At 36.7% G+C, this 13,227-nt stretch overlaps 1 protein-coding gene across 5 annotated transcripts; it reads right to left on the bottom strand.

Moving 5' to 3' along the window:
* Window positions 1–507: 507 nt before the first annotated feature.
* LOC127838428 (pyrimidine-specific ribonucleoside hydrolase RihB-like) lies at window positions 508–11,537 on the bottom strand. 5 transcript variants are annotated; one of them, XM_052366200.1, is made up of 7 exons: window positions 11,190–11,354; window positions 8,180–8,250; window positions 5,388–5,611; window positions 3,456–3,630; window positions 2,955–3,071; window positions 2,434–2,570; window positions 508–1,352 (listed from the first exon to the last, which is right to left on the bottom strand). In XM_052366200.1, the coding sequence occupies exons 3-7, from the start codon at window positions 5,577–5,579 to the stop codon at window positions 1,023–1,025; spliced, it is 951 nt and encodes a 316-aa protein (XP_052222160.1). In that variant the 5' UTR covers window positions 5,580–5,611; window positions 8,180–8,250; window positions 11,190–11,354; the 3' UTR covers window positions 508–1,022. The 5 variants fall into 5 exon arrangements, with proteins under 5 accessions (XP_052222160.1, XP_052222158.1, XP_052222157.1 ...); XM_052366198.1 differs by lacking the exons at window positions 508–1,352; window positions 11,190–11,354 and adding exons at window positions 1,359–1,711; window positions 11,519–11,537; XM_052366197.1 differs by lacking the exons at window positions 508–1,352; window positions 11,190–11,354 and adding exons at window positions 1,359–1,711; window positions 11,369–11,489.
* Window positions 11,538–13,227: the final 1,690 nt, after the last annotated feature.

Genomic DNA, 13,227 nt, shown 5'->3' with positions numbered 1-13,227 from the left:
CAAAGTCACTGTCCAGACACGATGTTTTATGGCCCAATTTTGCCTTAACGGGAAAAACCTGAAAACTCCTAAAAACATTGATGAAACACATCAGAAAAAAAAAACAAAGGAAACATTTGAAGGTCACAATATACTAGTTTACATCCGTGTGTAATTTAATGTAAGATCTTAAAATTAAGAAAAACAAAATGACACCATTTTGCACGTGGACCCCCACCCCCCTTAACCATACATTTTCTTTAAGCGCATGATAAGCTGAATGCATTTAAGTAATAAAAATGGTATGCCGTGCGAAATTTAAAAAAAAGAACTTGACACGGATCAAAGTTCACGTTTTACAACGTTTTCCTAGCTACTTTTTAGTTGAATTCCGCCTTTGCGCAAGTATCCCGCTGAAGTCCATTATCTTTAATCATTACAGTAAAAGAACAACAAAACGAGTACCACTAACTGAAAACATGTCCAGTAAATCAAGATGATTTTAGAGAGCATAACATTGCACATATCAATTATTTAGCATACTGTAATCTTTATTTCGAAAAAACATGTGGACACAAAATGCGCATGATTATATTCCCTCTGAAACTAAATATCTGTATACATGTATTATAGACAATACACATAAACAATAAAAGGCCCATGCGGAGCACATCACTTTATCAACAACAAAATTGGCCACCTTTAACATAAACTTTTACATTATGATTTGTATATTCGTATGTGTATCTTCATCCAGCAAAATGTATATTCATTTCTCGTGATACCATGAGTTAGTAATATTTTCATTTCATGGTTTTCTGTCGTTATCAGAGTGTGTCGGTTTTCCACTTAGTTTATGGCGAGTCCTTAACTCTTGTGAGTTGATTTCTTCATTAATTCCAAACGACGTCGGTGTATATCACATTTAATGTGTGCGTCTTAGAAAGAAGAGTTTGTTTTTAAATCCAAGTATCCAAACCAACTTGCATTACAACCTCACCTGGTATAATTTTCTAAGTTACAACCTCAACTGGTATTATTTTCTAAATACCGACTATATTCTGTAACATCTTTTCGTACACAGACTGGTTACATTCAGTGACTATATGCACGTTCTTTTGCCGCTTCATCATACCGGTCCAGTCCACAACTAACTGACCAACGGTATAAAATCCTTTCAACTCCACGCTGGCGTACGCAGCTACACACGTTTTGATGACGTCAGTATTCAATACTACGGCCATCAATATTTCATCCGCGGGAAGATAGCGTTCCCAACCCTGTTTCATCGAAAAATTAAACGATGACTTTTCGATCTTTCGCAGAAAAACGGAACACACGGAGTCGTTAGCCCTCAAGGTCTTGTAAACGTCCTAAAACAAAAACATGTTCACATTTCCATAAGGTACTTGTAAACATATTTTAGGTCTATACCCGTAACAATATTCACGTTAGGCTCTCGTTTTAAAACGCCGTTCCAGTCGACAACAGTCTGCCCAAGCGTAAGCGGCGATTTTAATTCAACGCTGGCGTAAACGTGACTCTGCCGTAAAACGACGTCGTCGAACATTGCCGAGGCCATTACGTACTGGTCAACGATTTCGTAACCTTTCTCTAACCCGGCGTCAATACGAGGTTGGTAAATTGTTTTTACTACGTAATTCTCGATTCTATTCATAAATCGACCAGCGGTTGAGAGGTCTTGATGTTTTTTCAACGCAACGAAGTCAGCCTACAAGAAGACCATGGTTTTCAACCTAAGCAATTCAAATGCGCTTTAATATCCATGACAGAACGCACATTCAACATACAAATTGGAAAAAAAACGAAAAAGGAAAAAAACGAAACGAAAAACGAAAAAATATTACATAAAATATAACATTAAAATTAATTTCCAAATAGTCTAATATGCTTCAGACCTGTAATGTTCCACAAAAATATCCGATATGTCAGTTTTCACGTGCCATGCAGTGCATTAAAATGAAAATTAAGCCGAGACAAATATTACATGTACATTTCAAATGTTGGCACTACGGATTTTATAAATAACTTATAAGGTATAACCCCCTGGTCAAACATTTTATTCGTATCAGCTATTGGAAAGTATCATCTTCATGACGTAATAATACTCGCAACGTTTTAATGATTATTCATTTACTTCGGAGCGATGCGTTGTTGAAGAGCACTGACACTTTGAATTAACCCATTTATGCCTAGTGGACTCTCCCATCCTTCTTAATTGGATCAATTTATTTCCAAAATAAGGGATGTCTAGTATATTTATTTCTATATTTAGAATATTTCTTACAGAAATTCCTTTAAGCAAACAGCGCAGACCCTGATGAGACAACGCATCATGCGGTGTCTCATCTGTGTCTATGCTGTTTGCCAAGGCCTTTTTTCTAGACGCTAGGCATAAATGGATTAATATGCTACGGATTCAAAAACACATACCCATGGCAGCGAGTGTTTGAGGCATGTCTCCCACGTCACCATGGTGATTGGTGACGTAAGCTGATTTAGTACTACGTAAGCAGAATCGGGGTCGTAATAGAAATTGAACTCGGCACACACCGTCTGGTTCCCTTTTCCTGATAAATAGATTTTTTAAACACAATTAAAGTTGCAATTAACAGCGTTAAATGAAATTAAATGATGAAGTAGTGGATATGGTGTCCGCCTAGCGACCGGGATACCATGGGTTCGAACTCCATGATGGGAGCGTTCTTAAGATCTCCTGCAAAGACACCAAGTACTGGTTTACTCAGGAACGGACTCGAGAACCTGGAAACTGTACATGTACCCGAATATACTGTGGAAATTGTTAGAGATACCATTGAGGATATGTACGTTTCACAAAAATTTAGGGTCATGTCGGTTTTTTTTTCCTTTTAAAACTATTTTTTTAAACGAGCTTAAATATGATATAACATGTATTTAAAATATTGTGTAAGAATTGTTTGACATGTACTTGCCTTCGTGGTTGCCTCCCATGATGTAACAATGTCGCAGCCGGGTACCAAACTTGGGATCCATGCGGATGCACACGGCAATGTTCGTTAGAGGTCCCAGGCAGACTAAGCTAAGTTCGTCTTGCATAAAAAGATCGCAACAAAATCTCGGTTTGCTTTTATATGCTGCGTATAATTGGAAATATAAGTTTAGCTGTACATTTACATAGAAATTAAAAATACGTTAAATTTCTTTGTAAATACAAATAATAAAAACATCTTTTTAGTGTCGCATGCTCTCGAATATAAATCAGAGTCTGTGATTTGAGCATAATAGCATCAACAAAACACTACTTTCGAATACGGAAAAATATCGGCATTTCAACCATGACTTTGATATAACAAACAACTACCGGTACATATACCATGTTGCTAATGTTAAACATGATAATGCAGGTAAAATTATTACATTTTACGAAAAACAGAAATCAAACCACACCAGCCATAAAATAATAGTGTATTTACTGCAATGTTGTCGAGACAACCGAGATAGGGCAAGAACGGCGTGTTCTGATTGGAGGAGACTTTCATCCGGGGAGTCGTCAGACGGTGCGTCCCCAAAACCATCCTTCCCGTGATATTCGCTTCTTACTCTCTTGTCGCCCAGCAACGGCTCATTACAACCGAGGAAAACGGGAATCTAAACGATAAATTGTAATTATTAACGATATATCTAGCAATTAAGAACGCCAGGGCTTTGTTAAGGGATCTATCTCTTTTTAATGTGCTTGCAAGTGCATATGTGTTTAAGAGTGTTACATAAAAATGCGTGATCAAATCACATAGACTAGCGATTTTGTATTATACAAATCTATTGTTGATAGATCAATGCACTGACTGAATTACAACGACATAAAGACAATTTCGTATAATGCAACAGACTATGTGCGTTCATGCTGCGTGTGCGTCTAAACTAAAATGGGGACTTCTAAAATACACCGTCGTTAAGGCTTATATTACATGCATTTACGCACAGTCATATTGAACGAAATGCTTTAGAACTTTAACAATCATGCAATGCTATTTTGTATTACAATAGTGTGTTTTAATCCATGTTTGTGTGTTTCTTGTGTATTAGTGTTTGTTGTCTCAAACATGTATTTTCGGAATTTTGTTCCTTGCCATACATTAAAGGGATCTTTTCACGCTTTGGTAAATTGACAAAATTGAAAAAAGTTGTTTCAAATTCGCAAATTTTCGTTTTAGTTATGATATTTGTGAGGAAACAGTAATACTGAACATTTACCATGGTCTAATATAGCCATTATATGCATCTTTTGACGATTTTAAAACCTAAAAATTATAAAGCGTTGCAACGCGAAACGATTGAATAATTTGGAGAGTTCTGTTTTTGTCGTTAAATTTTGTGAAACTACGAAGATTGCTTATATAAGGTATAAAATACGTCAAGTATGTGTACTCGGCGGAATAGCTCAGTCGGCTAAAGCGTTTTTACTTCAGGACTCTGGTAGGACTCCAGGGGTCACTGGTTCGAAACCTGTTCCGGGCAATGTTCTTTTCCTTTTTTTTTTATTTTATTCTTGATTTTTTACTGAAGCTTTTACGATCCAATGTTTACATTTATCAATATAAAGCATTTAATGAATAAGTTAAAAAATGCCAAAATCTGTGAAAAGGCCCCTTTAAGGACCGCGTGGTATAAAGATAATGGTTCAATCCGGCTGGTTCAGCCGAAGGTTCATTGTGTGTATATTAAATATTCAAATGAGCTTTTATATGCCCGACTTAATATTGTTGTGTTCGGAATCTTAGGATACGAAGGTTCGACCTATTTCGCTATTGGACATTGACCTAAATACGGAGATAACAAAGATTAGAATACCAGACAAGAATGGTACACCATACGGTATGCTTTCGTCACTTTGTATTCGTCTTTTCAATAGCTGCACAACTATGCAAGATAACGCATACATTACCGTAACATGTATTCAGGGTTGCTCTTTATGCCTCTGCTCTCTATTCACACACACACACCGTGTGATAACAATGTCCACGTTATTAATGGAGATATACGAAACAATTTAAAGTTGTTTTTTTGATTTTGTTGGCGCTTAGGACACATGCTTGGTGCTTAGAAAACTATGTTGTAAATTGCGCACAGAAAAACGAAGAGTTAATACAAAATGTCCTATAAACAGTATTACGGTGATTTGCAACTCGCTTAATCTGAAAAAAGGTAATAAAGAGTGTTTTTCGTCGGGGGGGGATTGCAGACTGACCGTTGTCTGCAGGTGACCGGTCAATTCAGGTGGCCGTTAGGTCAGTTTAGACTGTATACTAGGCTGTGTAAATAGTTTTTTTCATATCCAAAGTTGCGTCATAAACTTGCTATAAATTATTTAGTATTGACCTTTGTGCGGAACAAAATCATCTTACATCGAGCCTGTCTGCCACTTGCAGCACGCGCAACACGTTGCGTCCGACTTGGTCCGCGTCAGCATTGCCGGCCACGCACGTGATCCCGATGACGTCAACATCCGGGTTCTTGAGCGCCATCAGAATCGCCTGGGCGTCGTCACAACCCGCATCAGTGTCGATCAGAAGCTTTTTTCTCTGAGAGAGCGACATGTCCCAGATGTTGGGTTGATTTAATCACGCTCCTGATTGAAATCACAAAGATGCTCACAAAAAATCAAAATCAAAATTTGTCATAACATTTTTTCAAGGCATGATACGTAAAAAAAATTAACCTTGTTTTGGAAAAAAAACATGGTTAAAGTGTGTAGCAAAGGCTAATCAGGAACGACACCTTCCGTAATACTCGTATAATTAACGCGTATTGCAATGAAATATGCATAGCTAATTCAGATTGAGTGACTTGTGTCCTCACACAATGCAGTTTCAGGCGTGGAAGTAAATATTGAAACACACTCTCACATACAGAATATCTCTACGTTTAATCTAAATAATGTATTATTCCAGGTCTGGAAGCATACTCGTTTTATTATTTGTGAGCGTTAGCTCACAAATAATGCAGATCGAATTTTGCAAATCAGTATTCCTTAGCTACGCTAGGAACCGTAACCCGTGACTGCCTGTGTGGATAACTCCAGTAAAATTTAGCAGACGACAGAATGCTTAAAGCGTCTACTCTAATCACCGCATCTGCCTGTTCTCACTGGTACAGTTCATAGTGTGTATTTAACAGTTTGTAAGACAAAAGTTGGCCAGTCTAGTGTTTATCATTGAAATCTGTACATATTGGCTTCTTTCAGGGAAAACGGGGCTTAATGCATGTCGAATAAGATTAGCCTGTGCACACTGATTAGCTGTATCAATGACTTGAAGAAAAAAAACCATCTCGACCTGTGTTTTAGGACACACTCATTATAAATTTGAATGGGTTGTGGTCATTTCAAACTTGCGATATAAAAAGCTATAACATACTTTTGAAAACTGAGTTGCGTCTAAGATTATACAACAGCGAACAAATTCAGTGCCTTCAGCGCTTTGATTCTTGATGCAAGTGGTTAGTGTCGTCATGGTGAAGTAAATGGTTCGAGGAATATGTTTGTTTTTAATGTAGTCGTCCGAAAACACACAACCCTCTTTTTCTCAATATTCATTATCACCCGTTCAATCACTCGTAACTATGGTGACTGATTTCTTCCATAGCATTCTGGCGTGGTGTCGTATATGAATGTTGCAAACTCGAGAGCGACAAAAACGGCATCAAATTCATTATTGTCGTGTTGGTCACAGCTCGATTATTAACAAACAAGAGATGTGTTTTTCAGAAACACAATGCCCCCTATTCCGCCGCTTTGAAATAAAATGTTAATATATCATTTGGCAAGTTTAAAAATTATATCCCTTTTAAAGTTTATTACTTCCCTTTGATCGTATGATTTGACTTTTGACCTTGAAGGATGACCTTAACCTTTCACCACCCAAAATGTGCAGCTCCATGAGATACACATGCATGCAAAATATCAAGTTGCTATCTTCAATATTGCAAAAGTTGTGACTAATGTTAAAGTTTTTGTACGGACACACAGACAGACAGACAAAAGGACTGACAGTTCAACTGCTATCATTTTATGCCACCCTACCGGGGGCTCATTTGAAGCTCGAGTATACGGTGCCCTGGGGTTCACAGAGACATGCATACACACATCAATACGTTATGGTTTAAGCATACGAAACTTTTCACCACCACGCTGTTATTTGAATTTAAGATACATCACACACACAATGGCTAACTTTATAGAAGATCCATTAATTCCTGGACTTATCGCTGCCCTGTTGTTGGTATCCTCAAATTTAACAAGCCTAATTCTATCTCCTTCAAACTGGCTTTGGCTTTATGACAAGGGTAACTACACAATATTTAAAGAAAAAAAGAATGTAAACTTGTCAAATGTGATCGCTTGGGATAACCTCGAGAATGTCTATGATATAATATCTGAAACAATAATTAAATCTGCTGCTGAAACAATTCAGAACACAACGAAATATCCGACGAACTGAAATGCCCCTGGTTTAATGATCATATCCATAAACTGTTGTGACAAATAAATAAACTTCACACAAAAGCTCAGACATCAAACACGGCTACAGCTTGTGCTAACTTCAGACATTTCAGAAATCAGGCAACAAAGGCAATACAGAAGTATGTTCAATACAGAAGTATACAAACAAATACAACAACAAAATCAGCGAAACAATTAACACAGTAACATAAAAAAAACTATAATAACCTATATTCATTATATCATACTAATGTTGAAGCTTTCTCTGACTTAAATAAGTACCTCTGCTCGTCATACAAACCAGCCCCTTCCATTTCTACAAGAATAAACTAATCACAGCCATTTAAACTTGGCAATATTGCATAAGAACGTTATTGATTCAGTTCAGTCAATGTATCCGTCCAAAGCCAGTGAAACCTGTTCGATCAGGCCCCAAATTCCTACGCGAAGGTTGACAAGAACTAGCCCTACCGTTTTCAATTCTCTTTTAAACGCATCGTTTTTCCAACATTCTGGATGCTAGCAAACATAGCATCACTTTATCTCCTCTCAGCTGCGATAGCAAACTTATGGAATGATGCGTAGAACAGAACAGAACAACTCTTTATTTTCACCCAAGTATACAAGGTATACAATAAGGGCAACATGACAAAAAAAAACTTTTTACAATTATCTTACTTCCAACAAACTACTTACTTCTCATAAATCCGGTAATCAATCTAAGTTGGTTCCACTTCGAACCAACTTGCTTATGTCTACGTTGATATCTGCAAACAAATTGACACTTGCAATGAAGTACTAGCATTATTTTGCAAAATATCAAAAACATTTGACGGAGTATGACACCGTGGACTATTTGTAAAGCGATCATGTCTCAATTGGTTCAAATCTTTTCCTCTACAATGCAAACAACGCGTCCTTTTTTGTTAACACTGATTCTTCATGGCCCACCATCTCCGCAGGTGTTCCACAAGGTTCGATTATCGCCGATGCTCCTTATTGTGCATATCCCCGACATAATTAATAAAATAAACTAAGATATAAGGTAATTTGATGACCTTAACAACATGTGCATATTTTAAACGCCCTCACTAGCCGCACAAAATCATAACCAAGATCTGTAGTCCTTCATACTTGTTCTATTACTTGGCTTGTATAATTTAACCGCGCTCCAACCCACTCAATGGTAATCTCCCGTTTTTTCTAACGTTGCCCAATGGTCTGCAAACATAAATCCAGCTATAAACAAAGCCTTGCAACGTATCGGCTTTTTGAGGAGGTCTCTTAGGCACGCAATATCCATGTCTAATCTTGAAGATTGTATGTTCATTTTATGCGACCGTTTTATGTTTTGGGTAACTGCTTTAATGAATTAAGCGCAAACTAGATTTCTGTACAGTCAAAATATGCACCGGCTCCACTAAATTTTGTAATATTAATTCTGTATTAAATGATCTAACGCGGAAAACATTTTCAAAAATAAGGCAGAAACATGGATTTCTCTTTTACAAAATGAAACATATGTATTAAAGTCCTGAATACCACTCAGATATCAAGATTGAGACTTGAGTACCGTCCCCTTATGACCTTATCCAATATCACTGGACAGTGCTCTTCGCGCGTAAGGAGAAATAGAAACTGCAAAACACGTTCCTATACATTTAAAGCTTGTCTTTTGAACAATCTGTTTGGAAATACATCTGGACATATCAAACATTGTCAAAACATTCCTCCTAAGTACTCCCAACTGCCCACCATAGTTATGTTGTCGAGTGCCCTTCGTCCGTTACTGTTCTTCGCCTTCCCTTTAAGTCTTACTCACTACCAGCTCTTCATCATAAGATACTTTATACTGACACTTATCATAATAACTTTATACTGACACTTATCATAAGATACTTTATACTGACACTTATCATAAGATACTTTATACTGACACTTATCATAATAACTTTATACTGACACTTATCATAATAACTTTATACTGACACTTATCATAATAACTTTATACTGACACTTATCATAATAACTTTATACTGACACTTATCATAATAACTTTATACTGACACTTATCATAAGATACTTTATACTGACACTTATCATAATAACTTTATACTGACACTTATCATAAGATACTTTATACTGACACTTATCATAATAACTTTATACTGACACTTATCATAATAACTTTATACTGACACTTATCATAAGATACTTTATACTGACACTTATCATAATAACTTTATACTGACACTTATCATAAGATACTTTATACTGACACTTATCATAATAACTTTATACTGACACTTATCATAAGATACTTTATACTGACACTTATCATAATAACTTTATACCGACACTTATCATAATAACTTTATACTGACACTTATCATAATAACTTTATACTGACACTTATCATAATAACTTTATACCGACACTTATCATAATAACTTTATACTGACACTTATCATAATAACTTTATACTGACACTTATCATAATAACTTTATACTGACACTTATCATAATAACTTTATACTGACACTTATCATAATAACTTTATACTGACACTTATCATAATAACTTTATACTGACACTTATCATAATAACTTTATACTGACACTTATCATAATAACTTTATACTGACACGTATCGTAATAACTTTATACTGACACTTATCATAATAACTTTATAATGACACTTATCATAATAACTTTATACTGACACGTATCGTAATAACTTTATACTGACACTTATCATAATAACTTTATACTGACACGTATCGTAATAACTTTATACTGACACTTATCGTAATAACTTTATACTGACACTTATCATAATAACTTTATACTGACACTTATCATAATAACTTTATACTGACACTTATCATAATAACTTTATACTGACACTTATCGTAATAACTTTATACTGACACTTATCGTAATAACTTTATACTGACACTTATCATAATAACTTTATACTGACACTTATCATAATAACTTTATACTGACACTTATCGTAATAACTTTATACTGACACTTATCGTAATAACTTTATACTGACACTTATCATAATAACTTTATACTGACACTTATCATAATAACTTTATACTGACACTTATCATAATAACTTTATACTGACACTTATCATAATAACTTTATACTGACACTTATCATAATAACTTTATACTGACACTTATCATAATAACTTTATACTGACACTTATCATAATAACTTTATACTGACACTTATCATAATACATGTAGTGCTTTACACTTGTTGTTGTCATGATACGCTTTGTGTCATTTTATGTACACTTAAATGTATAAAGTTGTATCATTCTTCACCAGTTGGTAATTGTTTTAACTGTTTACCCATGTTTAGATCTTAAACGTACTATGAACACTATATCGAGAAGAATTCGTGTAAGTTTTTAGTAACTTATTGTTGTATTAGTCATTATCACATACATTTTATTAATTTATCATGTACATATTATCTCAACAATAAATTCTTGTGAATACCAAACCCACAAATAAGCCAAGACGATATGGCAAAAAATCTGCCACCTTACAAAATACATGCGCGAGTACTATTGTGTGATAGCAAATATTGATAAACACGTATAAGTGAAAATTATATTATATAACATGTACAGCAAATAATCTTTTGATAATATTTGAAAGCAAATTGTACAAAGTTGTACTCACAAAATGCGAAACTTTATACCAGAACTTAATTCCTTTTGCAAAAACAAATTTAAAACTCGGGTATAAAGAGTTCACTGATAACGCCCTTCAACGACGCAGTAGCTATTGTGTACACGCGCTTCGATAAAAGAAACTGTGTCATAGCTAACCGAATCAGATAAGACACACACGGTAAATACCTTTATAATATTGCTTGTCACAACAGCAACATTTCAATCACCTGTGTAGTGGGTTCAGAAAGTAGTACTGTGCATTTAATATGGATAAAGTCACATTATCCAAATTAGTCAATTATATCAATCCCTATGTACGTCTAGAAATAAACTTACACTTCATACATGTCCTTGTTGAAAGAATGCATATACAAAGGCCCAGTCTTACTAAGATGACGGTGGAGCCCCGGTGCGTGGTCCGGGACTCCACCGGGATTAATCGGGTCTTCACCGGGGACGACCGGGATGAACCGGGGACAACCGGGGCTCCACCGGGAAAGTATTAAAATGTTTAATACCTCCGGGATGAACCGGGAGTCAACGGGAAGGACCGGCGCGGCACCGGAACAACCAGGACAGTACCGGGAACAACCGGGACGGATCCGTAGCTCCACCGGGGCCCATACAGACCCTGGCAACTACGACCACGCTCCGGTTGTCGCCGATGGTGCCAAGTAGGAGCCCCGGTGAATGCGGTAGAGTCCCGGTATAGCTATGGTACATCGGTAAATCGACGCTCTGCCGGGACGCCACCGGCATTCCCCGGGGCTCCGCTGGGCCATTACCGGCGACGACCGGGGTGAAACCGGTGCGTTGCCGTAGCTCTGCCGGCGTCTGATGCCGGTATAGCCCCAGTGAGTGCCGGCTGAGTTATTACGGTATACTGGGGCTCTGCCGGGACGCTGCCGGCTTTCACCGGGGCTCCATCGGGGCATTACCGGCGACAACCGGGCCTCTGCAGAGGCTTCACCGGGATAAACCGTAGCTTGTCCGGGGTTGACCGGGACTCTGCCGGGTTGTTGACCGGCTTCAACCGGGGCGGCACCGGGAAAAAGTGTGACCGTGTTAGAAAAATTCCACGAATTATCCCGGTTCTCGTCGGTCGACCGGCGTTAGCAAACCGGGATGATCCGGAGCTCTACCGGTAATAGTGATACTTGGGCTTAATTTTGCTGACCAAATCAAGAAAACATGTTTTAAGTCAACATATTGATGATGTTTGATTGTACACATTATAAGCTAGGAATTGATCAAGTAATTTACTGTTTTTCAAATCGCTATGAATGTATGTTTTATGAACATGTATATTCATTTCAAACTTCCAATACTACTATAAAGCAACATGTATAGTAGACGGCCGTTTAAATAAGTTGTCCAGTTAATATTAGACGTAGATATTCCGTTGTTATACTTGATATGTGTGCAACCTTCCACATACATCATCCAAACTGATTTCAACTGCGCTGCACCTTTTAAAATTTAAGTGAAAGTCAATAATACCATTATAATATTCAGTGGTAAGGGAGACTATTCGTCCGACGTCACATAGTACTATTACTAATAGTTGCTTCCCTCAAGACGAAAGAAATTTCTCGTAGTTTTCGTGGTACCCTGGCAAAAATTACAAAGTTGCGTTAAAAAAAACAGAACTAAGATGTATTTCCACATCTAAGTTCTTCGAAGTAAACCCGTTATGAACAAAAGATGTACAAATTTTTATCAAAACGACAGTTGACACGAATATATAACAGAATGCTTTCAGCAGAAACTCGTTCTTCATATCTGCAAAACAAGCTAATACCGGAACAATTTTTATAATAAATCTTTAATACGCATACGGGAGACATTGCAAAAACACGTAATATGAAAATCTCTGAAGTAGAAAAAAGTACCGGTAACTCATTTCGAGGCTAACAATATAAACTAGGTTGCAGACACCGAAATACTATGAAGTTTGCAAAGGTCAGATCTTGGTTTTCTATTTTCAGTTTCGCTAGATGATCCGTTTTTAAATTTTGTTTACAGACTTCAAGAAGTGGAGCGTA

This window comes from Dreissena polymorpha, chromosome 7, assembly GCF_020536995.1.
Source record: "Dreissena polymorpha isolate Duluth1 chromosome 7, UMN_Dpol_1.0, whole genome shotgun sequence".
Classification (NCBI taxonomy): Eukaryota; Metazoa; Mollusca; class Bivalvia; order Myida; family Dreissenidae; genus Dreissena; species Dreissena polymorpha.
Note: the sequence above shows the minus strand (reverse complement) of the source record. Positions and strands in the feature narration are given on the sequence as shown.